This window comes from Lissotriton vulgaris, chromosome 1_1 (genome assembly GCF_964263255.1).
Source record: "Lissotriton vulgaris chromosome 1_1, aLisVul1.2, whole genome shotgun sequence".
Classification (NCBI taxonomy): Eukaryota; Metazoa; Chordata; class Amphibia; order Caudata; family Salamandridae; genus Lissotriton; species Lissotriton vulgaris.
Genome location: NC_141685.1, coordinates 1,585,979,621 through 1,586,004,174, shown reverse-complemented (window position 1 = coordinate 1,586,004,174; position 24,554 = coordinate 1,585,979,621). Strand labels below are relative to the sequence as shown.

The 24,554-nt window shown below is 46.7% G+C and overlaps 2 protein-coding genes across 2 annotated transcripts in view; both read right to left on the bottom strand.

Annotated features, from left to right (window-relative positions):
* The window catches only part of LOC147750843 (GLIPR1-like protein 1), a 462,095-nt gene that overhangs the window by 378,297 nt on the left and 59,244 nt on the right, over positions 1-24,554 (bottom strand). The window lies entirely within an intron of this gene.
* LOC147750844 (uncharacterized) overlaps positions 6,810-24,554 on the bottom strand; it is a 32,582-nt gene continuing 14,837 nt past the window's right edge. The window contains exon 2 of the mRNA XM_086953205.1: positions 6,810-7,642. Coding sequence (XP_086809331.1) covers positions 6,810-7,642 — 833 coding nt within the window. The remainder of the gene's footprint in view (positions 7,643-24,554) is intronic.

Below are 24,554 nucleotides of genomic sequence, written 5' to 3'. Positions count from 1 at the left end.
CTGGGGTGACAGAGCCCCAGGTGATGTGGGGCTAACAGTGGATTGGCAAGCGGGAGGGCTGTGTGGACCAGGTGGCATAGTGGCACATGGAGGTGGAGTCATGCAGACTTCTGACACAGTGTGGGTGGGAGAGGTTGGAGGGGTGCCCTTCCACTTTTTGGGAATATGAATTGGCTTCCCTGTCTTGGGGTTGATGGGAAGTGAGGATGACCCAACAGGCACACACACCAATTGTCCCACATCAGGTGCAGACACTGGCACTACATCTGGTGATGTGCTGGATCCTGCGGAACGCTTGGTCTGTCTACGCCTCAGGACCTCCTTCCCCTCTTTGCCTGGTGTACCCCCTACAGTGCCCTGCTTTGCCTTTGTGCCAGGGGTGGTGTCGACAGTGCCTTGCTTTGCCCGAGTACCAGAGGTGGTGTTGACAGTGGCCTGCTTTGACCTAGTGCCCGGGGTGGTGTCGACAGTGGCCTGCTTTGGCTTTGTGCCAGGGGAGGTCTCTACAGTGCCTTCCTCCACCTGCTTTAATGGACTCGGAATTGGGGTAGATGTGGTGGGTGGATGTGTCCCTGTGCTCTTCCTAGGTCTACCCCTTATATGTGACACCTCCTCAATGTACACAGACACTGCATGTGTAGGTCTGTGTGAAGTTTCAGTGACAGGAGAGTCTTTTGCCGGTGATGCCTCTGCGGCATGTGAGCCTGATGTCTGCCTCATTGATCGCCTGGCCTTGATCTTCCCTGACTGGCTCTTGTCTGTGCATTGTGGGGTGGTCCTGTTCTTCAGTGGGGATGGTGTCTGTGGGCGGGATTGCCTGGGTTGGGTATGTTGTGTGCTCCTTGTGCTGTATATTTTTGGTGACGCAGGCGAACCGTGGTCACTGTCACCTGATGTGGCCACTGACTGGGGGATGGACAAAGTCACCTGAGCTGCAATGGGTGTATGTGCCTGTTGAAGGGCTGACGTCACTGTGGATGACAACGCCTGGACTGTACGATGTAGCCCACCCACGTCAGAGTGTATGCCCTCCATGTATGCAACCACTTGGCCTAATTTCTTGTCATGGTCACTGAAGGCAATGAGCAGGGCGGTCTGGCCCACACAAAGCTGGCGCAGGAGCTCTACACACTCTGCAGTGAGGGCAGCAGGGGGGACAGGTGCAGGGGCAGTGGTGCCAGGTGTGAATGTGACCCGTCCCCTCTTAGTGACATGGATACGGGCAGCACCGGAGGAAGTGGATGGGAGGCTGGGCACTGGCCGCTGGGTGGTAGATGATGATGCAGACTCCCCATCCCCTGTGCCTGCCAGCATGGATGCATCCCCGCTGGCATCAGATGAAGTGCTACTCTGTGTCTCAGCCACGGATTCCTCCTGCATACTTCTGTCTCCCTGAGATGCGCTGGTGGGCTCTGTATCACTGGCCTCCGCTGCAGCTGTAGTGCTACTCTCGGCACCACTGGGTTCGGGCTCATGTTCCTCACTGGTCTCTTGCGAATCTGCATGAGAGAGAGATACAGGGTTGTGTAAGTGTCATCATCTGATCACACGAATTCAAAACAATGCACTACAGTAGAGGCCCAAATCTACATGGTAACCACCACCCCCTGTGCAGCAACACACAACATAGACCACAACTGTGCCTGCAACGCTGAATATCTGCCATGAGTGAGCCATGTTGATGTCACACAGCACTACACCCTGCCTGTAGATGAAGTGTTCCACACACACAACTTGGCCTGCCCACACCTTGGGACATGATGAGGGTACAACACTTGTTACCAGTAACAGACCTTCAGGGAACAGGAGGGGACAACACACACACCTATTAGGACATCACAGTCCCCAAAGCCACGTTGGCCATAGCAAGCACCATGTGGTTATCTGGGGCACATGATTTGCAGATGTTGGGGCACCAACGATCATGGTGCAGGCAAAGTCGGCATACATAAATTCACACTCAGCAAGTGGACACTGCGGTTCACCCCATAAAAGTTCACCCATACCATCCCAACGCTGAATGACCATGTGGATCCCAACACATCTAGCAATGGGAAATTACAGCAGGGAGGATCTGCTCAGTAAGGCCAGGGTGGCACAGTACCTGATACAAACACAGCAGCCACTCACATGACACAGCACAGCACAGCAACACATGCACATTACATGGCTCAACGCTGCCACAGGCCCTGTAAACATGCATCCACTCCAAGCAAAAGTCACGCTCCCCAGATACTCACCAGCCCTGCCTTGCTTGCCATGCTCCTTCAGACGTGTATCCAGGTCTGGATGAGTCACTGCCAAGATGCGTGCCATTACTGGAGTCATGCTGCGCCGTGCCAAACGCCCTGTGCATGGTAGCATCCCCAATGTCATCTCAGCCACGGTTTTTGCAAGCCGACTGATGTCGTCCCACCTCTTGCGGCAGTGTGTGCGTCGGCGGTTGGATACCCCCAGGGCTCGCACCTTTGCCGCAATGGCCCTTCACACGGCCTTACGCTGGTTTACCTTGAGCTGCATGTATGAGAGAAAAGAAGTGTTAATGACCAGTTCCACAATGTCAGTTACCAACATCAATCAGTACAGTAGCAAGACCCAGACTCAGGACCTATTGTAACCCCCCTCCCTCCCAAACTGGGGGACCCCTCACAAGGGCACTTAGCATGGCCCACAGAGATGTGATTGCATGCACGTTGTTGTGGCGTAGATGGTCCAGGATAATCTCACAAATGCAAGATGCATCAACATGATATGCATCGTCAGAAGTGTGTAAGTCTGCAATTACACAGGGCACAGATGTGGCATATGTAATATTCAGTGGAAAGGAACTGGTGCAAGGAACATGTAAGTCTGGTGGTGTTTTTCTTATGTGTGGGCAGCCACTGGTCCGACTCTCTGGGTCACACTGAGTCAGACAACAGGGGCACACAGAAATACTCACACAAGCAATTACTGTCCTGGCACCTACATGGCAAACATTCGGTGGCTCTGTATAGCTGACAATGTGACACTCCCCACTCACACAAACAGGAGCAGGCATGGCAAATAGTGACATTGTGACACACACACTCCCTCGCCCTGGAGACAGCTTGTCTGTCAGTGTCTGACACAACCCCACACCCTCAGGCATATACTGCAGCAGCACAACTACAAGTCTGACACCCCCCTGCCCGACAGATACCTTCATGGTGACTTACCACGACATTGGGACCACCAAACAGCCTTGGGTGCTGTGCCAGCACCTCGTCTACAAGGACCTCTAGCTCCTTGATGGTGAATGGACTGGCACGGACCTTCTCTGTCCTTGCCATCCCTGTGGACATGGACACCTGTGGCGGAAGTGAGTGGTGAGGGGTCCCAGGCAGCAGGCTCAGGAGGCAGCAGCAGGAGAGGGTCCCAGGCAGCAGGCTGAGGCAGCAGCCCGAGAGGGTCCCAGGCAGCAGGCTCAGGAGGCAGTAGCAGGAGAGGGTCCCAGGAAATAAACTCTGTGAGCAGTGGAAATCGGAGGCTCACTCCCACACACTTATAGCCCCCTGGGGTCGTCTGTAAGCTGCAAAGCTGCACCAATTGGTTGTCTAGGTCTGCCTCTTTCAAAACCATCCAATGACCGCCTACGCGCTGGCGGAGCACACCTTTCGCGATTTTCAAATGTGCATCATGCCATCGCGATCATCGCTCCAATTGGCTGGGGGCAATGCTCCATGGCGGTGATGCACCGCGGGTGCCCGGGGTGCGCTCCCGCGATGGTGCATCATTCAAAATCATCCAATGACCACCTACGTGCCTGCGGAGCATGCCCACCGCCATGTACACATGTCCATATGCCCAATGGCTTCCGCACTTGTGAAGGGGTAGGTGCTGGTGTCACACCGCCGGGGACAGGGCGTAGGTACCGCGATTCATGCGGTGGAGCATGCCCACCGCCATGTACACTTGTCCATATGCCAATGGCTTCCGCACTTGTGAAGGGGGGTGCTGGTGTCACATCGCCGGGGACAGGCGGTAGGTACTGCGATTCATGCGGCGGAGCATGCCCACCGCCATGTACACATGTCCATATGCCAATGGCTTCCGCACTTGTGAAGAGGGGGGTGCTGGTGTCACACCGCTGGGGACAGGCGGTAGGTACAGCGATTCATGTGGCGGAGCATGCCCACCGCCATGTACACATGTCCATATGCCAATGGCTTCCGCACTTGTGAATGGGGGGGGGGTGCTGGCGTCACACCGCCGGAGACAGGCGGTAGGTACAGCTATTTTCATGAACATTAATGGCTATGTCAATCCTGAACACTGTATGAGTACACAGCAGCAACATGGTGAAGGGCACATCATTGCACACACAATGCCATACTTCCATGTCATCCACAGGTGGAAGCACGTTCAGTGTAACACACTTTGTTCTGTGGTCCCTGCCATGTTACTTATGCATTTAGCCCCTTCCATGCTCATGACGAGCTCAGCTCGTCATGCAGTACAGTGCTCCTGTGCTCATGACGAGCTGAGCTCGTCATGACCACACCCGTTTTTATTGCTGTCCAGCACAGATGGGGAAACTTGCAAGCAGCAATGTGGTTAATGGCTGATGATGCTTGACACTCTTGAGGTGGTGTTCATGATGTGGTACAAATCAATTTGCTGTGGGTCAGTGATGACCTTGACATGGCTTGTGTCACTGCATTGTATCGTATCAGACTGGTGCATTCACAACAGCTCATGCACACAAGTGAACGTTTTCCTGATACAGTGATCATTGTGTTGATGGATGTGTGCAGAGTTTAGATGATGCATTGAGGTGTGACCGGTACAGCAGATGGGTGTGATACAGACATGGTAATTTCCAAAACATTGGCCGATGTTGCTGCACCTTGCCTGCACATGTGAATTGTGATCTCCAGTATGTGCGCTTTCACATTCTCCGATGTGTTTGTGGCACTTGTGTATTGACAGTGGAGAGGTATGCCCTCTGTGTGTATCAAAAGGCCAGCCATGTAACCTGGTGTGCCATGCATCTCTCAGGCAGTCAATGTTTTTATATTACATCATTGATGGTATGTGCTGTGGCCATCTCATGATGGTTGTCACTGACATTTTCATTTTTACTTCTCAACTAGGAGGAGGCCAAATCTCCTACGTCACCTGACAGTGCTGGAGGACATGGAGAATATTGCATTAATTAGGAAATTCCGCCTGGACAGACCAACACTGTAGATCCTGTGTGATCTATTGGAGCCCCACCTGCAGCCTCGCCGTCACTATCCTACGGCATTCACACCCACATACAAGGTGATGACAGCACTCCATTTTTTTGCGACAGGTTCCTTCCAGGAGACCGTGGCTAGCGCTGGAGGGATGTCACAGCCCATGTTCAGCATGGTGCTGAGGGATGTTCTTGCTGCCATGATGCTGTATCGGAATCGCTACATCCATTTCCCTAGGGGAGGAGAATTGGCTGCCGTGAAGGATCACTTCTATCCCCTTGGGCGCATCCCACATGTTGTTGGTGCCATCGATTGCACCCATGTAGGTCTGGTGGCACCACAGGCGACGGAGCACATATATAGGAGCCGCAAACATTATCATTCCATCAATGTGCAGGTGGTGTGCCTTGCAGACATGACCATTTCTCATGTGTGTGCGAAGTATCCTGGCTCGGTGCATGATTCGTACATCATGAGGAACAGCATGGTGCCCCGGATGATGGAGAATCTGCATCCCGAGGGTGCATGGATTGTGGGTGAGTATGCCTACTGATATGGTGTGCTGTGTGTTACCTGCTGCACTATGGCTGTGCAACATTGCAATGGGTGTTTGTCATTCACAGGTGACTCTGCATATCTCAGTCGGCCATGGCTGTTGAGCCCCCTCAGGAATCCCAGGACCCCGGCTGACTTCCGCTACAATGACGCCCATGGCATGACCCGACGGGTAATCGAACGGACTTTTGGCCTGCTGAAGTCTAGATTCCGCTGCCTTGACAGGACAGGAGGTGCACTGGCATACTCGCCTGGGAAGGTATGCAAGATAGTTTTGGCATGCTGTATGCTGCACAACCTGGCCATCCACAAGGGGATCCCCCTGCTCCTGGACGATGGTGAGGAACCAAGGCCACCACCTGCTCAAGGACCAGAGTCTAGTGATGAGGACAGTGGAGAGGATGAAGGAGTAGACCTGCGCCAGCAGCTCATCGAACGCTACTTCACTTGAAGGTGGGTGACGAGGTACAATGTATACATTGTGTGGTGTGGTTGCTGTTGTTGTGAAGGGCTAGGCGCGGATGTAACAGACAGGCACACGTTCAGTCACCTGTGTGTGGTAAAAGTGACATTGACGTTCCATATGTGAACGTATGCTGGACCCTATTTGTTCACACCTGCAGGCCATTGTCTAGTATGCCTGTAGTGTCTTGTGTATGTTTTGTGTAGTGTTTTGCCTGTGATGGCACAATGAGACCAGTGACTGTTGTTCTGTTGTGTCTCCCTAGGTGCTACAGACGAATCATGCACTACATACTGTACATCATTTGGACACATCATGGACATTGTCTACATTGTAAATATTGCACTAAAACGATACAGCACAAAATCTGGTGCATCAGGTATTTTATTTTGACAGTGGACATGTGATTTGTGCGGGAATATTTACATGACAGTGGGGAATGAGTAGTGAGTTGACAGTCCTGTTCGCTGAGATGCAAGAGTAGAGTCCACATGGATGTGGTGACCCAGTCCATCAGACAGGTGACATTGCCAAGGAAATTTGGCTAAAGACAGTCCAAACAGTCAATGCAGTAGGGAAGAGGGTTGTCATCACGGCTGGCTCCGTGACTGGCGTGTGGCAGGTGCTTTGCCTCCGGAGACTCCCAGGCTCTTCTTTGGACGCCCCCTAGGTCTTTTTGGGGGTAGGGGGCCTGCTGAATGGCCAGCGGCGTCAGGGGACTCGTCCCCCTCTGTTGGCGCAGGGGAGGATGGTGCACTGTCATCCTGCGGCACAACAGGAGGGGACGGAGGTGGTGGTTGGGACACAGGCCTGTCCCTCTGCAACACCACTTGCTGGCCCATGAGGTCCACCATCTGTCCAAGGCGGTTGTCGATGGACCTCATCAGCAGGATGAGCTCCCTTAACAGTTCATCCGACTGGCCACTTTGTCCCTGGACCTCTTGGTATGCCTCCACTACTCTGGTGAAGTGGTCCAGGGCTGGTGTCCACTCCTCTCGAGGTCTGGTGGTGGCCCTGGCCCTCCCACCTGCTCTTCTGCCACAAACCTCTTGCCTCGCCACTGTCAGTACACCCACTCCCTCCCTGCCCTCCACACTAGTTGCTGTGGGCTGGTCATCCCTTGGGACAGGGAGGGTGCTACTGGTGGTACTAGTGGTAGTAGCGGTGGCGGTGGTGACGGTGGTGGCTGCGGTGGAGGCAGAGGCCGTGACAGCAGGGGTCTGCTGCGCTGTTGTTGCAGCAGACGTGGTGGTGGAGAGGATGGGGGCCTGTGACCTCTGGGTCTGTGGCACACCAGATGGGCCGGGCTGGAGCTCATCGTCCAAACTGTCCTGGGAGTCCACATCTGAGAGTCCATGTGCCGGGGATGGAGACTGGATCTGCTGGTCGTTGGTGTGGTCCTCAGCAGTGAGTTCTTCATAACCTGTGGAGTAGATGGGGAATGGTCATTGTTGGGCACTGTGCAAGTATTGTGTCAGCTGCGTATAAACGACTGTCTGTACACTACACAAATATGAAGTAACCAGTAGTACAATTCATGGCAACACTGTGTATAATTTCACGGTGCAGAGGAACATCATTTACTCATACATGTTGGATGTCGATGCATTGTATGCAATTGTTGCTGCGTTTCGGGATGCAGGTCTCCCACACACACATCAGGAAGAGTTAAGATAGCTACCTACCACTTAAGTGAGGGAGTACAGTGCAATGGCTGACACTTGCTCCTGGGTGTGGAGGCCTCCATGCTGCTGGAGTGTGGGACAGGGGGCATGCTGGGAGTGGTGATTCAGGGCCTCCCACCCCCAAACTATGCTCCAATACAAGATCGATACCGACCTGTAAGTCTGTTTGTTGAACAGTGCAATGGCTGACACATGCTCCTGGGTGGGGAGGCCTCCAAGCTGCTGGAGTGTGGGACAGGGGGCATGCTGGGAGTGGTTATTCAGGGCCTATAACCCCCAACCTGTGCTCCAATACAAGATGGATACCGACCTGTAAGTCTGTTTGTTGAACAGTGCAATGGGTGAAACATGCTCCTTGGTGGGGAGGCCTCCATGCTGCTGGAGTGTGGGACAGGGGGCATGCTGGGAGTGGTGATTCAGGGCCTCCCACCACCAAACTGTGCTCCAATACAAGATGGATACCGACCTGTAAGTCTGTTTGTTGAACTGTGCAATGGCTGACACATGCTCCTGGGTGGGGAGGCCTCCATGCTGCTGGAGTGTGGGACAGGGGCATGCTGGTAGTGGTAGTGCAGGCCTCCCACCCCCAAACATGTCTCCCAGTGAGGATAGCTGCCTACCTGTTAGGTGAGGGTGGACAGTGCAATGGCTGACACATGCTTCTGGGTGGGGAGGCTTGTATCCTGCTCAGCTGTGGGCCAGGGGGCATGGTGGGAGTGGTAGTGCAGACCTCCCTCCAACAGACAGACATCACATGAAAGATAGCTACATACCTATTAGGTGAAGGGAACAGTGCAATGGCTAACACATGCTTCTGGGTGGGGAGGCCTCTATCCTGCTCAGCTGTGGGACAGGGGGCATTGTGGTAGTGGTAGTGCAGGCCTCCCTCCCCCATACAGGCCTCCTAAGCAAGTTGGCTAGCTACCTGTTGTGTGAGGGTGGGCAGTGTAATGGTGTTTAGGTATTGCAAGGAAGTACTTCTCAGTGTGTTGTTTGGCATTTTTTGTACTTACCAGCCTCTGCTCCCCCGGCTACTCCTGTGAGACTCTCAGGAAGCAGTATGGCAAGCACCTTCTCCTCCCATGGTGTGAATGTTTTCGGTGGGATCGGAGGGCCACTGCCAGTCACGTTCGCCAGCGTCCAGTTCTTAATCCTCCGCTCCTTGACAACCCTCTTGAGATCATGCCACCGCTTCATGATCTCCTTCTTGGATCTTGGGGTGGTCCCTACTGCATTCACGCTTTGGACTATCCTTTCCCACATTTGTCTCCTCGTGGCTAATGGTGTCTGTTGGACCGGGCTACCAAACAGTTGTGGCTCTACTCTTACAATCTCATTGACCATGACTGTCAACTCACTCTCTGTGGATTTGGGCATTTTTTGTGTTGTCATGATGTGTGGTGGTTGAGGTGTTTATGGGTGCAGGGGTGTGGGTGCAGGGGTATGGTGTTGAGGTGTGAGGTGTGTTGTGTACAGTGGGATTATTAGTGCTGGTGTGAAGGGGGTGGTGATGGTGGTGGTGGGTGTGTGTGTGTGCTGTGCACTTTTGCCTGTTCTGTTAGATGTGGGGTATGGCCTTCTAATCTGGAGTGTTGCAAAGGATTGAGGTTTGCGAGGGGGGTGGCTTTATACTCAGCTGTGTGGGTGTGTCCAAGTGGATTTTGAGTGTCAGGTGTGTTGTGGGAGTTGTCCAGGGTTTTAATTTTAATTTTTGCTTTATTTGTTTTATTTGTATGTGTGTTATGTATTTGGGGGTCATGGCTGATTTTATTTGTGCACTGTTTGGCATCAATACGGTGTTTTGGCATCATCCGCCATGTTTTTCATGTCCCGTCCGCTGCGGTGTCTATGCTGCAGCTCTTCCGCTATTTTTCCCATTCACTCCTGTGTATGACCGCGGCGGTCGGTAACAGCGGTTCCGACCGCGGCACCCTCGGGGTTATCATAATTTCCTGTGCAGTGTGTCTGCTGTCCTTGCGGCAGCTTGTAGCTTTTCCGCAGCTTTTCCGACCGCCGCTGTGGATTTTTGGCCGTCACCGCCCGCGTCGGACGGCTTTGCTTGGCCCGCTACCGCCGCGGTCGGTCTTTAGTGGTGGTTGATCCTAATGTGGCCGCCAGTGTCTCCGCGGTGCAGGCGGGCGGTTGGTTTCCGCCTCCATGGCGGTCAGGGTGGTTTTCCGCCCGCTATCCTAATGACCCCCTAAGTCTTCCCTATATGATGGTGTGACAGAAAAATTCAAAAGAGAGACTTTGGAATGGCACAACAAGAGCAAATCATATGAAAAATGCATATTACATGACGCTGCAATTAAAAACCCACAAGAGACCTGCATAGCCAAATCAATCACAAAAATGCATTAAAAGATTATCGGGCACTTAAACATTTTATTTAATACAGCCTAGTATCTTGCAAAAAAAAGTGAGGCTTTTATTAAGTTTCCAGAACTTTGACACTGCAGAAAAAGAACAATCCGGACTGGAATTTGGAAAATTATACCAATCATCATGCATTCAGTAACTTTGTAATAGCAATTTCAGAGACCTTAAAAATGACAATTCGATCCCAGATAGAAAATGCTAGGTTCCTCAGTGTTCTGTCAGATGAGTAAACTGACAGGAACAAGAACTGATTTATGTACGATTCGTTTGTGAAGGCACCCTTGTTACCCATTTGTGTGACATTGTCAGCATGAAAAACTCCACTGCATCTGGAGTGAAAAATGCTATAATAGTTGGCCTGAAAAGCATGGGCATATCTCTGGATATTCTGAGCCAGAAATGCTTAGGTCTGAATACAGATGGAGCTGCTGTGAACCTCGGTAGTAAAGCTGGTGCTGTGAAGCAGCTATGGGACAAAGTCTTCACACATCAAGGATGGGACAATTGCGATCACATTGCAGTTGTGCACTGTGTAGCTCACAATCTAGAGCTTGCTGTGTGTGATGTTAAAAAAAAAGTTCATACATATCCAAAATTGAAGAGGTGCTCAAAGGACGTTTCAAACTATATTATTAATCACCTAAGCGTAGAAGGGAACTTAAAGAGATATCTGATCATCTGGAAGAGCAGTTAATACATGTTGGTGGCTTGTAGCAAATCAGATGGGTAGCAAGTCAGCACAGGGCACTAGCAGTGCTTAAGACAAACTGGGAATCTACAGTACTTCATCTTGAGCACCTTGCTACTGGTAGTGATAAATATTCAAACAAAGCCACCAAAGGATTGCTTCATGACCTGAAATCAGAGAAGTTTCTTTATTTCTTGCACTTCATGATAGACTTCACAGAGCTGCTTCAGCAAGTGCCTTATTTTTTTAATTTAAGGCATTTCAACAAGAAGACAGTCTTATTTCTGAAGTGGCAAGAAGGATTGAGGTGCTTCAACAGAATCTAATACAGCTGAAAACAAAGCCAGGAAAAGCACTAAAACAATTTCAATTGCTTTTTAAAGATAATAATTTTGTAGGTGTCCTGTTACTAACACAGGCAAAGCCTGCTAGAAAAGGCAGCTCTAATGGAACTAGTGTCAAGGAAGACACAAGAGAATTAATAGAGAGTGCTGTTTCTTTTATAAATGACCGGTTTCTGAAGCACATCTCTGGCAAGTCGCATTCTTTGTTTAACATTTTTGATTTTACTTTGTGGCCAGACTCTGTTGAAAAGATTAGAGGTTTTGGGGATCAAGAATTTGAGGAGCTTGTTACGTACTACAAAAAGGTATTTACTGATGAAGAAATTCAATCTGCCCTCTGGAGAGTGGCTAGATTTTAAACTGTGAATTTTTTATTGGATGACGTTGCATAAGCCTGTATCCCTCTACACTCAGCTATTGAAAAAACACCCAAAAGAAATTAAACATGTCCTTCCAATTTTAGAAATCATGCTTTCCATCAGTCCAACAACAGCAATATGTGAACGGGGGTTTAGCAGCAGGAACCGAATAAAAAATCAGCTCGGCACGTCCCTTTAAAGTGACAACATGTCTGCTTTAATGTGAATCTAAGTAGATGGGCCAGAGTTAGACACTTTTGATCCAACCCCAGCTGTTTTGCATTGGCTTTCAGCAAATCCAGGAAAGAGACGTATTATGGGCCACAAACATCCTTGTCAAAACAAGAATGTTACTGAGTCAGAAGATAGCGACTAAGTTTATTGCTATACTCTCTTTGTTCAAATCAGCACCATTTTCTTTAATAAGTTAGTAAATGCTAGTGTGTTGTGTTATTTTACCATTCACTATTTGGTGTGTCATGATACATGTGACAATTTGCCAAGTTGGAGCAGCTGTTTGTCTACTTTTGAGACACTCACCCCCAGTCACAGATCTGGGTTGAATCCATCATCGTTCTTTAGCTCACTTCCTCACCCCAGTTCATGACTGGCTATATGCAAATCAGTCTTGACCCTGTGCCTCATGGGAACAGTCCAGCCCAAACTGCCAAGCCAATGGACTCCTGACAAGGACCCTGGCACTTTTATTAATGCAAATTAAGCACTGCCACAGCTACAGCAATATAAACGAAAACTTTGAGGACTTGGCAGCACAAACTGATAAAACAATTAGCTACATCCTGCCTCAAAGCTGATGGAGCGTAATGCAAATACAAGTGGACAGCTCGAAAGTTGACACTTTCATCCAACCCGAGCAGTAGTGCTTTCGCTGAGAGCAAACGGGACAATGACACATTACTGGACACCGCCTTCCAAGTCCAATATGCAAAATTGTCCCTATTTTGAAAGAACAAGAACTTGATCTCTGGCTATACTGATGGCTTAGTCTGTTTCATCCTCGATTGATACAAGTACATTGGTCGTGTTGCACAAACTTTTTTCAAGACAGAAAGCATTCCAAGGACAGAAGGCAGCGTTGCATCTGAAGAACGCAACTCTTACATCTATGGTTAGCTCAGAGCATCATCATCTTCACTAACAAGTAAGTGCCTGATATGTTGTCCTGTTATTTCAGTGACTCACACATCTTAGGGAGGTATTTGGGTGATAAATTAAAATTTGCTGTTTACAATTTGGATGGCCAATGTTTTCTAGGGTAGTTGGCGCTGAAAATGTTTTGAAAAAAAATTGTATGCAACCAATGTGTGGGTCGAGTGCATTGATGTTAGGTCGAGTAGAAAAGTCTACTCACTCGACCTGCAGGTCAAGTAAGATTTTTTAGATTTGTCGAGCCCTGAAGAGGTCCTCCAAGAACGGTCCCCACAGATTTTCCACCCAACTAAAGACCTAAGGATCCAGTTTCCAGAGACTGGAGTCCTGAAGATGTCTCGAGTGCCAATCTGCAACCTGTTTGTTTTGGCCCGGAAGGTACTCTGCCGTGACCGAGGTGTGGTGAGTCAAGCAGTAATCCCAAAAGTCCTTTGCTATATTCACTAAAGCTTTTGATCGAGGAACCGCAAGCGGTTGACATATGGAACTGCAGAGATGTTGTCCATCTTCAGGAGGACACAAGATCGTACTTTGTCCTGGATCCAACAGCGCACCGCCAAAAGAACCTGATAGTAGCTCTAGGCAGTTGATGTGAAAGTTCTGCTTGTCCAAAGACCAAACGCCTCCGGTGGTAAAATCCCCACACCGGGCGCCCCAGCCTGATCTACTGGCGTCGGATCCTATGAGCAGGTCTGGAACCGAGCAGAAAATCGCCCGACTGATCCACACCTCCATATGGGACAACCACCACGCAATCTCTTCCTTGGCCTCAGCCGAGAGAAGGACTGAGTGATCGTACGACAATTATCTCCGTAAATGGAATGCCTTGAGGTGCTGGAGTGCCCGATAATGCAGGGGCCCCGGGAAAATTGCCTGAATGGATGAGGACACCAGGCCCACCAACCGGGTGAGCTGCCGAAGGGATGTGTAAGATCTGGAGGCTGTTTGTCGCAATTTGTGACGAATCTTGTCCATCTTCCGAATTGGCAGACTCATAGACGCTTGGACAGAGTCCACCATAAATCTGAGAAAAAACACTCTCTGAGAAGGCTTGAGAACTGATTTGTTCCTTTTGGTTTCTGTTGACAAAACCCTGGCCTTATAAAAGGGACACCGCCTGGTGGAGTTGTCCGGCCAAGGTCCTGGGGCACTGTAAAGTAAAAAAGTTTCCCTTGGCAAGATTGCTAGCTGATCAGGCCCAAATGTTAATATTGGACATTCACGTTGGACAAGTATGACAAAACATATATGTAAACAAATTATACCAAATTTATTATTATGTTAAAAACATGAAAAATACATAATAAAAACAATTTCACATTCTATAGGTATGTGCTACTAAAATTATCACAGTTCTAAGTCACACAAGAGTTATAAACATAAGATACAGATCTTAAAAAAAAGACAATTCCATGCAGTTCATCAATTATAAAACCACAACGAGGGGGAGAGACAAACAAAAGACAATATATTTTGTCATTAAGACTTAGCACATCGAGTATCCAAAGTTCAAACACCCAATCCTGGACACATTTGATTCTTGCGGTATACAGGAAAAGCTTGATTACTCGATTGCGCAATTTGTGTGGCGTCAACGCGTTTCGATGGCTTTTATTTCAATTTTATGCCATCTTTTTCAAGACTGTTTTTATGGTCTCTCTTAGTGAACGGCACTGGGTGGTTGCCTTGTGGTTAAAAAATCCTGTGGGTAAACATACTGCAATCAGTATCTTTTACTGCATTCGTAGATTTACATTGCTTAATTTAAACATTTATTAAGCTCTCATTGCTTGTCACGTTAGGTACACCATGCATGGTTCTATCTCAGGCATCAGCTCTATTGATTAATGTGTAACGCTGAATTCGCAGAATTGCAATGCTTGATTGAGACATATTTTAAACTCACATTACATATCACATCAAATACACAGTCCATGATTCTTGAAACGGCATCAATTCTATTGATTATACATCTTTGTATTTTTAAACATTTCTTAGGCCTGGAATTAGAGGCATGCTCAATTGTCTCTTGTCTTACATAACATATAAAATTTCTTAGCACGTTATTAGCCTCATTTTTTATCTATACTACTTTCGGAGGTCCACATGTCCAATATTACCATGTGTGCTTTTGAAATTATATTTGTATACCGCCAGAGAAGGAACCCCTCTACATAAAGAGCCCATTGGCAGATGAGACAATTTCATTTTTATTCAGTATATTTCGTCTGAACTCACCCACTTCATAACCTTAGAGATTCATTATTTTACTCTCTATATTAGTTGTTACCTTTGTCTCATGTTATTTGCGAAGTTCTTCTGAATGTTCGAACTCCACATCATAAGGTTTTAGGCTGATCTGAAAAATAGTTTGTTGTTTTTCTAAGAATTTATATTGCAGAAAAAGATTACTAATAACGAAAACATTTTAGTCTCTCTATGTAAATGCGTTCTATCTATTTAAAACCCTATTGTTACCTGAGTGTCTGGTATCTTCTTTTCTATTGCTTCCTCTCATACCACTGTTAAAGGGTCATGCGCGGTCATGCAGGATCGAAATCTATATGGAGAGGAATTTTTTATTTTTATCATTCATTATTCCATTTAATTTCTTACACTGCCTCACTGACATCTTATTTAAGTGTAACAGTTTCGTTTGTTGTTTTTTAGATTACCTGTTTAAAATAATGCTGTTTTCCAAAATGTTGGTGTCTTTTAGCTTTCCAATCGTACACGGTGCCAGCTTCTTAAAAAACGTTACTCTCTGTGCTCAGTATTATCTAGAAAAGATTAACATGTAATGGACACCTTCTTACAACGCTATTTGCCATTGGTATAAATTGCCCTATAATATTTACACGGGACCCACCTTGTGTCGCAAGTTGATGCGTCTTCAAGGGGTGGATACTCGAGGCCGTGGAACGGTGTATTGTTACCTGAGTGGGATTAGATTGAGACAAAGGGGCTAGATTAGTTAAAAATCATGCCGCCCATGGTTTCAAAGGGTACTCGTTATGAACGGGAGAGACTACGTCGCCTACAGGGTTTCTTACCGGTTGCGCGTTGCCGCCTCAGCGTCTCCACACCCGACCAGCGTTTGTCGATGATTCCTCTATTCTTACGGGAAAGACTCGAGTTCCTCCACCTGTTATTCTACCGTTTTATACCATTTTGAATTGTTTTTAATTGGCCAATTTCCTTTAGTTCAGCTGTTATTCATGATTGGCGGCCATGTTCGGTTGCATTGGAGTTCTGCGTTTTGATTAACTAAGCGTTTCACGCCGCGTTTTCGTTTTCCATGCGTTTCACGCCTCATTTACATTCACTGTTGTTTGTCAGTCCCAAACCTCGTTCTCAGTTCGAATCCAAGCCTCGTTTTGGCTTTATGTTAAGCGTGATTATGGCAACAAACATTGAGTATTCATGCTATGAATTACTCACGATGTTTTTACCAATTTGGAGTGCGCCTAATTGCACTGAAACTACATTGATATTGTGTGTAAAAATTCCACATTGTTTCTAAAAACCATGTTACCGTATTAATTATCATCCAAGCTGCTATTGTCCAACGTGAATGTCCAATATTAACATTTGGGCCTGATCAGCTAGCAATCTTGCCAAGGGAAACTTTTTTACTTTACTGTTGATAAGTACCCTATTCCCCTGGTGCAGGGGGTCTCTCTCTGTTAAATTCAACCTGGGGCACTGTGCCATAGGAAGAATATTGTCCAGGTACACAATCCTACGTATGCCCTGAGCTCTGAGGAACTCCACCGATGGTGAAACACCATGGTGCAGAGGAAAGACCGAACGGAAGGGCGATGAACTCGTAAAGGAGATCTCTCCAATAAACTACAGGAACCGCCAATGAGGTGAATGAATTGGAATCACCAGATAAGCGTCCTTTCGGTCAAACTGTACCATCCAGTTGGAAGGCAGAAGGACATCACGCAGATGGATACCTTCCATTTTGAAATGGCGGTATACCAACCACCGGTTAAACTCTTTGAGGTTGATAACTGGCCGACGTCCCCCGTAGACTTGCCCACCAAAAAGATGTTGTTAGGAAACCATGAGGGTGCAAAGCTGATCGGCAAATGGCCCCTTTGCGAAGCAACTCAGAAACCTCTTCGTTGCTCAGCAGTGCCTCGTGGGAAGTAAAGGATATTGGTTGAGGCAAACTTTCCTGACGAGGGTGTTCGTAAAACTCTATATGAAAACCCCGAATGTTTGGTAAGACCCATGCGTCGGAGGTAATGGTCGACCAAGCGTCCCGAAAGGCCGCTAACCAACCCCTGATGTGGACGTGGGTCGCCTGTAGAAAACTTACCATTGGGATTTCTGCCATCGGTGTTGTTCTTAAATCCTCCGCAACCTCTGAAGCGTTGGCCTCTCGTCGGGTAGAAATTATTGTAGTTCATGCTGGAGTTGTATATTCGGCGTCCCCTTGGGGGGTTTTGCTGTGAACCTCGGCCTGACGAGCGGCCCCTGCCTCAGCCGGCCCAATGGAAAACCCATTGGTTGAAGACCCTCTTGATATTAGACTGGGTCTTATCCAAAGAAGTAAAAGTGGCAACAAATGTGCCCAACTTTTTCACGAAAGGGTCTCCGATTAGACCCCCTTGGGCAACTGCACCTGCCTCTGAGGAGGCCAAATCACCTAACTTGGGGTCAAGTTTATACAACAATGAGTGGCGACGCTCTATTGATAGAGCACAGTTAGCATTGCCCATAAAAATAATTGCGCATTGCACCCAGTTAGAGAGGACTTCTGGGGAAATATGATACCCTGAAACCTTGGCTTCCTCCGCCATGTCCAAGATTTTTGTCATGGAGCCAATGGCATCAAGGAGCTTATCCTGGCATGACTGCCAGGATCTATCTATGCCTTTCTGGAAATCCTTCATGTATTTTGCCAGGAAGGTAGCCAATCCAACTCCAGAGTGACTGCAACCTTGCCTTCCAATGTGGGCCGTGGGTATTCCCCTCTTCAGCAACAGCGGGCCTCTTTCTCTAAGGGCTTACAAAGATTACCCGCAAGAAACTTGGCCACCTTGTCGCCAGGCGCCAACGCAGCGGACCGGGGATGAATGATTTCATCCGGGTCCAACACACCAGAATCTTCTCCCGGTTTGAGGGAGGAATGGATGCCGGGTGCTATGGCCGTGAGGAGCCCGCCTCATCGTCCGAGTCCCCCTGAGAATCGTCATTCATGGGCTCCGGGAATCTGGATCTGGAGTGCCTTGGGGTTCTGTAACCAGGGACCGGGGAGGAGGGATGGGGCGCTACTTTAGCTAAGAAAGCTGTTTTTAGACACGCAAAAGCATCTCTGTCCACCCTTTCAGTACACTTCTTTTTGGGTGGAGGTGAACTCTCCCCAGGTGCGGAATCAGCGGGGGCGAAGGAAGCTCTGCGTGCGCTTTTACCAATTTAGCACACTCTTGGACAATCCTGTCTGAGAGGCACTGCTCCATAGGGCCTACCACCTCATTAACTACCCAATAAATGGAGGAGTCCATGGCGTCGTAGAAGTTATCATCAAGAGGTAAGTACCCCTTGACCTCCTCCTCCTCATAATAGTCTTCATACTAGGGTTCCATTACAACAATACTGGTCTAGGGAGTATGCTTCCAGACAATTGCGTGTTTCAAAACTATTTTCCTTAAATTAAGTGCTGTGCACTTCAACCAATTTGGGCAGACCGGAGGACTGCAAGAGTTTACAGGCAGCCCAAAGGACATCAACTAGGCTTGCACAATCTCAGCGCGCCAAAAGCCCTCAGAAAAGAACTCACGGGGCTGCTGATTCACCGTGCGCTGTGTATTTCAAATGCTGTGCAATATGGAAATTCGCTCATCAGCTCATGAGGCAGCCGGGACAAGGCTCAATGGCTCTTGCAGCTCTCAGCGTGACTCCTCTTCTGAGGAGCCGCGCTGCAACCAACGAGACGAGCGAGTCCCCTAGTGGGCCCACACAGCACCACAATCAGCAGATCACCGGCTGCGTAAGGAGCAGAAGACGTTCCCGCAGCCAGAAAGGGAATCTGCATAGGAACCACAGTAACCCAAATAATATCAGATAACAGTCTCCCAAGCTAATGCGAGCTCGTCACCAGTAGAGAAAATACCATTAAAAAATTAACCAGTTAAAAACACAACATTCGAGGAAAGGAAAAAATATGACTTAACTGGCTGCGAAGCAGCGAAGAAAGATGAAGTCCAAACACATAGAAGGGACTTTGTAGGGGATATGATAATGGACATAATGGTAGGACTGTGTTCCCAGATACCCCTGGAGTTATGGGAGTTGATGTTTTCTTGTTCTCATTTAGAGATTTGTTTGCGTTTTTCATCTCTATGGCTGCTGTGAGATTTGATGTTAATAAAGCAAAGAGAGAACTAAGCATAATCGGAGCCTCCGGTCCTGACATAAAATGTCTTAAAGTAAGCTTTGAAATAGAGGATATTCTAAAAGAATAATAAAATAGGCCTATAAGAGAGCAAAATACTATAATAGAGATAGCCTTTTTGAAACAAAAAGAAAAGAAGAGGAGAGTAAACAAAGAATTGTGTGTGTGTGACACACTATTCAGGGATGAGTAATAAAATAAAAAACCTAATTAATAGGAATTGGTCCTTGCTAAATGAGAAAGGTAAGGGAACAATAGAGAGACTCTTTTGTGCCTACTGAACAAATAGAACAATTAGAAATTGCTTGGTCCATACATATAAAGAGCCTAAAGAACTACAACAAAGTGGCATTGTGAGTGGTAAGAAAATTGTAGGAAATGTTTCTTGTAGTAACTGTGGTAATCGTAGTTCCATAATAAGTGGAAAAGATATAGAAGTAAATGGGGTGAAACATCAGTTTAATACAATGATGAATTGCAGAACAAAGAATGAAGTATATTTAGTCATATGCCCCTGCAAAAAAGGATATGTAAGAGGAACCACAAGAGAGGTGTGAACAAGATTAAACGAACATAGACCAGCTTATAGAACTGAAAAGAAGAATGCCCCTCTCAAATAACATTGGTTAGATCATAACCATAAAGAGAGCAACTTAAAATGGTGTGTTTCGGAAAGGATAACAGGGACAATGAGAGGAGGTAACCTGGATAAGAAAAAAAAGAAAAGAGAACAGTTCTATATGATTAAGTTCAGTACATACAAATATGGTTTGAACAACAGAGAGGAGTGGGAAAGACTTAAGGTAAGGAAAACAATATGCCAGTGCATTTAAAAAAAGGAATACGAGCAAATAGTGAGCCTGTAAAAAGAAGGGGCACTATTAAATATTGGTCCCATTTAATCATCTACCAATTGCAATTAATCATCGAGTACTAGTAAGAGTGTAATGATATCTACCTTTGTCTTGAGATATATTTGAACAGCAATGATAATATGATCCCTGTGAGTAAGATTCAACATGAAATTGGGTATAGAATCAACGGGATAAAAGTCCTCTCTTTTTGCTGTCAATAGATAGTTGTAGGATTTAATTTTCATACACGTGAGCTAGAACAAAACAAAAGAGAGTAAGAGACTATGTGACAAATTAACAATAGTTGCAATCAAAATATTGTTTGACTCCAAGATGTCTGCCATTCACGACACTAGAGAGTCACATGCATACGAAGTGTGAGTATTCCCCCTAACTATGGGTTTTAAATAAACTGGCAATATTAATGAGAGGATATGGAACAAGTATAAGCTACAATGGAGCTTAACTTGATGCCAATATGTCTGGTGGTTTTCGGATCTTAAATATCGGCTAGAATATTAAAAAAAGAAAAATATATAAATAAAATGACAGAACGAAATCGAGCCTGACATCAATATATCTAATGTCTCCAGCCCTGGAGTGTATACGCATGTGCATTAAATGTAAGGTCTATAAACAAGCATTTGCAATGCAATATGTCTCGCATGTACGCAAGTTTGAGCTATTGACATTGCAAATGACAATGCCTTTTTTTAAATTTTGTTTTAAAACATAACTAAAAGGCATTGTCATTTACAATGCCAATAGCTTCAACTCGCGTACATGCGAGACCTATTGCATTGCAAATGCGTGTTTAAAGAGGGCCTCGAAACGGGTCTTTATCGTGCTCTGTTTTGTGCCCTGGCAGAGGCAGTCAGTTTTTTTTCCGGACTGCAGTGACAGCAGGCACATCGATGTGGGTGTACTCACACCTCTCACTTCTCACTACTGGAGTAGCTACGGCATGAGTCATGCCAGGGGAGCGTTGAAGGCGAAGGGAAATCCTTTAAAGAGGGTCATTTGCTCTCTGGATTTCCCTTCTCTTTTTTAAACTCAGGAGCAACAACATTGTCGTGGGGTCACCAGGGCTTTAAGTGGAAGCTTTTCAATATTATATACAAGCCAAAGTCGCTGCTTATTTATCTTATGCAACTAACAACCATTGACAAAGTCAATAGTCCTGACTTCTTGTAGGTATGATGTTACTTTTGTATCATATATCTGGATGCAATGACAAAAACACCAAAATTCAAGTTGGGCGGCACACTATGCAAAGCACAGATTTTTAGCTAATGTGTTTTTAAGCCACGCCCTTAATTACACTGGCCACGCCCCTTTAAAAGGCCCCCCCCCCCAGTTTGTTCATCCCACTTAAATCCCTGAACACATAATATTGTATCTGGTAAAACTGAATAACAAATATTTTAAAATAGCAGGTGCGGAAGTCACAGTCGGTGCTTAAAATGAAGAACTGTTAATGAATGCGCAGCTGCTCAGAGTCCCTTTTTTCTACTCAGACGTGTTGCTACTACCATATTAAAAGTACAGAATCCCACTTCGAAGTGCTAGCACTCTCCCTTTCAAATTATATACGTGCGGGTATTCAGTATCTGCCCATGTAAAACATTAGTTCCAGCATTTCAAGAACAGTTAAATGAAAAGTCAGAATGACATCACACGCTGGAGAATAGCAGCAGTGGGGATTATCATATGTCCTTTCATGTGCAAAAACTGATGTGGCTAGGACAGGTATTTTCTTTACATTCTGGCATTTGTACTCCTAGTTTTATAATTGGATAAGCTGTACTACGAATCCCATAATGCAACGAAAACAATGTAGAAGGGCTGAGCTACGCAAGTACGGAAATGTGAAGCCTGGAGGGTCTGCAGGCTTGCACATATTTTTCGTCACCATACCAATAGTATACCCCACTCGTGACTAAAAAAATAAAACCACACAACAAAAAAAGAAAAGAAAAAACTCTTCGGTTTATTTAATGTTCTTGTGCACTTATGCCGTCAACAACTTCAAAAGCTCAAGGACTTTTCGGTGAAGTGTGTGTTGTAATACTTTTCAAGCAGCTGTGGTAGTCTCCTCAACGTGGCCTCCTGTTTACTTACTATCACCAAGCACCGACTTGCTACCGAGAAGTGCTGGCACTCTCCCTGCCGAATGAACGAAGGGTGGGTAGTCAGTACCCAAAAGAAAGTGTCCATGTAACGCACTGACGGTAACTGCTCACAGAGAAAGAGATCTTTCACCTGCGCAGCATGGTCTAAAATAACAAGAAAACAATAACCAGGATACAGGGGTTACTGTATCCCAGGCATCGTGGTTAGAGCATTTTATCCCAGCAGCCATGCGACGTTTCTGTAGCAAACTACTTCCCAAGCAGTCGATGAGGAGCATCCTACTAAAGTGTAAACCACACCTATGCGATTCGATAGCACCTTTTCAGACCACACCTGTGTTCGGCACGAACACCCCTTGGGATCACGCCTGGTGTATGCCGAGCTGTCCGCCAAACCATCCCAGTCACCGGCAGAGGGCCTCTGGAGACCACACGTGCACCATTATGCCTCATTACGTCCTGCCTACTGTAGGTTTAAGGGAACCGTGCACCCAACCGAAGAACAAAGCACACAGTAAAATGCAAAATAAAAACAAGCAGGGGTTTGGTGCACAGAACAGGCGCCCTCGAAACACGTCTGACATTTGATCTCGGACTCCTTTGAAAATATTCGTGAACACGCAAAGTAAACAAAACACAACTAAAATACAAAATAAAGATAAGCAGGGTTTGGTGCCCTGAACAGGCGCTCTCAAAACATGTCTGACATTTGATATCGGACTTCTTTGAAAATGTTTGTGAACGCACAAAGTAAACAAAAGATAACATTTGACAATTCGCGGCCGAATGGAAAAAAGTGCTACCGATTGTAACTAAAGGAGACCGTGTCAGGCCGCCAGGAAACAATCCAGTCCGGGTGGGGGGGGGGGCCTAAAGGAGACAGGCTGGTCACCAAAAAGCCTCACTTTCAATCGGCGGCCAGCGTTTACCATAAAAGATTACGCGCACCAATTGAAAACATGGGGCGGAGCTTCCACTCCACTTCCAAATTCAACTCGACGACAAGAGATCTCGCAGGGAACTAAAAACGGACTCAGGATCTGAGTCAGTTTGATTCAGGAAAACCCGACTGGCGCGATGATAGCATTTGACTCATATGGTAAACGCAGGGGTAAAAAGGGAAAATCGCAACCCTGTAAATAAATATTAGTGGTTAACAATGTTAACACCTGAGGACCAGTGCTTAATTTGTAAAATATTAAGTCCAAGTGCTCAAATTTTTCCAGGAGGCCACACCCACTTCCCTCAGCTCCACCCACTTCCTCCATTGGCACCACCCCTGTTCTATATTGGTTCCACCCACATCTTCATCTGGCACTACTGAAAGCCAGATCTAATACCTGATCTGAATTTTAGCAAGGGAACCTTCCTCAAGTAAGATGTTGATAGGAGGTTCCCTCGCCCTGCGAACATTTTGAAAAAGATGATATCAAAAGTACATTTACAGCACAATTTTTGAACAAATTGGCTAAAATTACAAAGCCATCACTGAAGTTATAGGATTGTGAAAAATCAAATCATCACACAAAGAACAAGAATAGCAAATTAGCCTTGCCCTTTCCGGCAGAGGTGGCGAGGGTGTGGTATGTATGCAGTGGAGCCATTTTAAGACCATGGTTGCAAACATATTACTAAAGCATGCTGTGGTAGCACTCTGTCTTTTACTGACAGCACATTTTCCATTGCAATTGCCACAAAATCCCACTGACATGCAGATTTACTAATTAAACTATGTACCATTCTAACGATAATAAGTAGAAATTGGGCTTCAGAAATTATTTACAATTTGCACATCACCAAGTAAGGGGTCTGAATTAATATTGATCCTATTAAATCAGAATTACAAAATAAAATGCTTTACTTCTCTAAATGCTGATATACTTTTAAATATTTGTGCAGTTCCTTGACTTTTACAGATAGTTCATTTTACAAAAGCCACTAACTTTACAGTCACAGAAATAAAAGTAAATACCACTACCCGTAAATATCAATATGTCAGATGACATAGCCTGCCATTTGACCTGTCGGCACCCACAGCAAACCTCACAAGATGAAAAGAAAAAAAGTAAAGGGATTTTATTTTCCATTCCCCTTCTGATTATTTTGGGAGTGATGAAACAGCACCCACACCCCTATTTCAAGCACCTATTGCCCAGGCTAGAAAGCATTGAAATGGTCCACATTAAGGTCGGACAATGCAAACTTAGCAAGTCATTCCCCACCACCAGTCCGCTCTGCTCGTGCCGCCCTCTATCCTCATGGCTCGGCGACCCTGAAGAAAGCCACACACAGTCTTGATCCAAAACTCGAGGTCA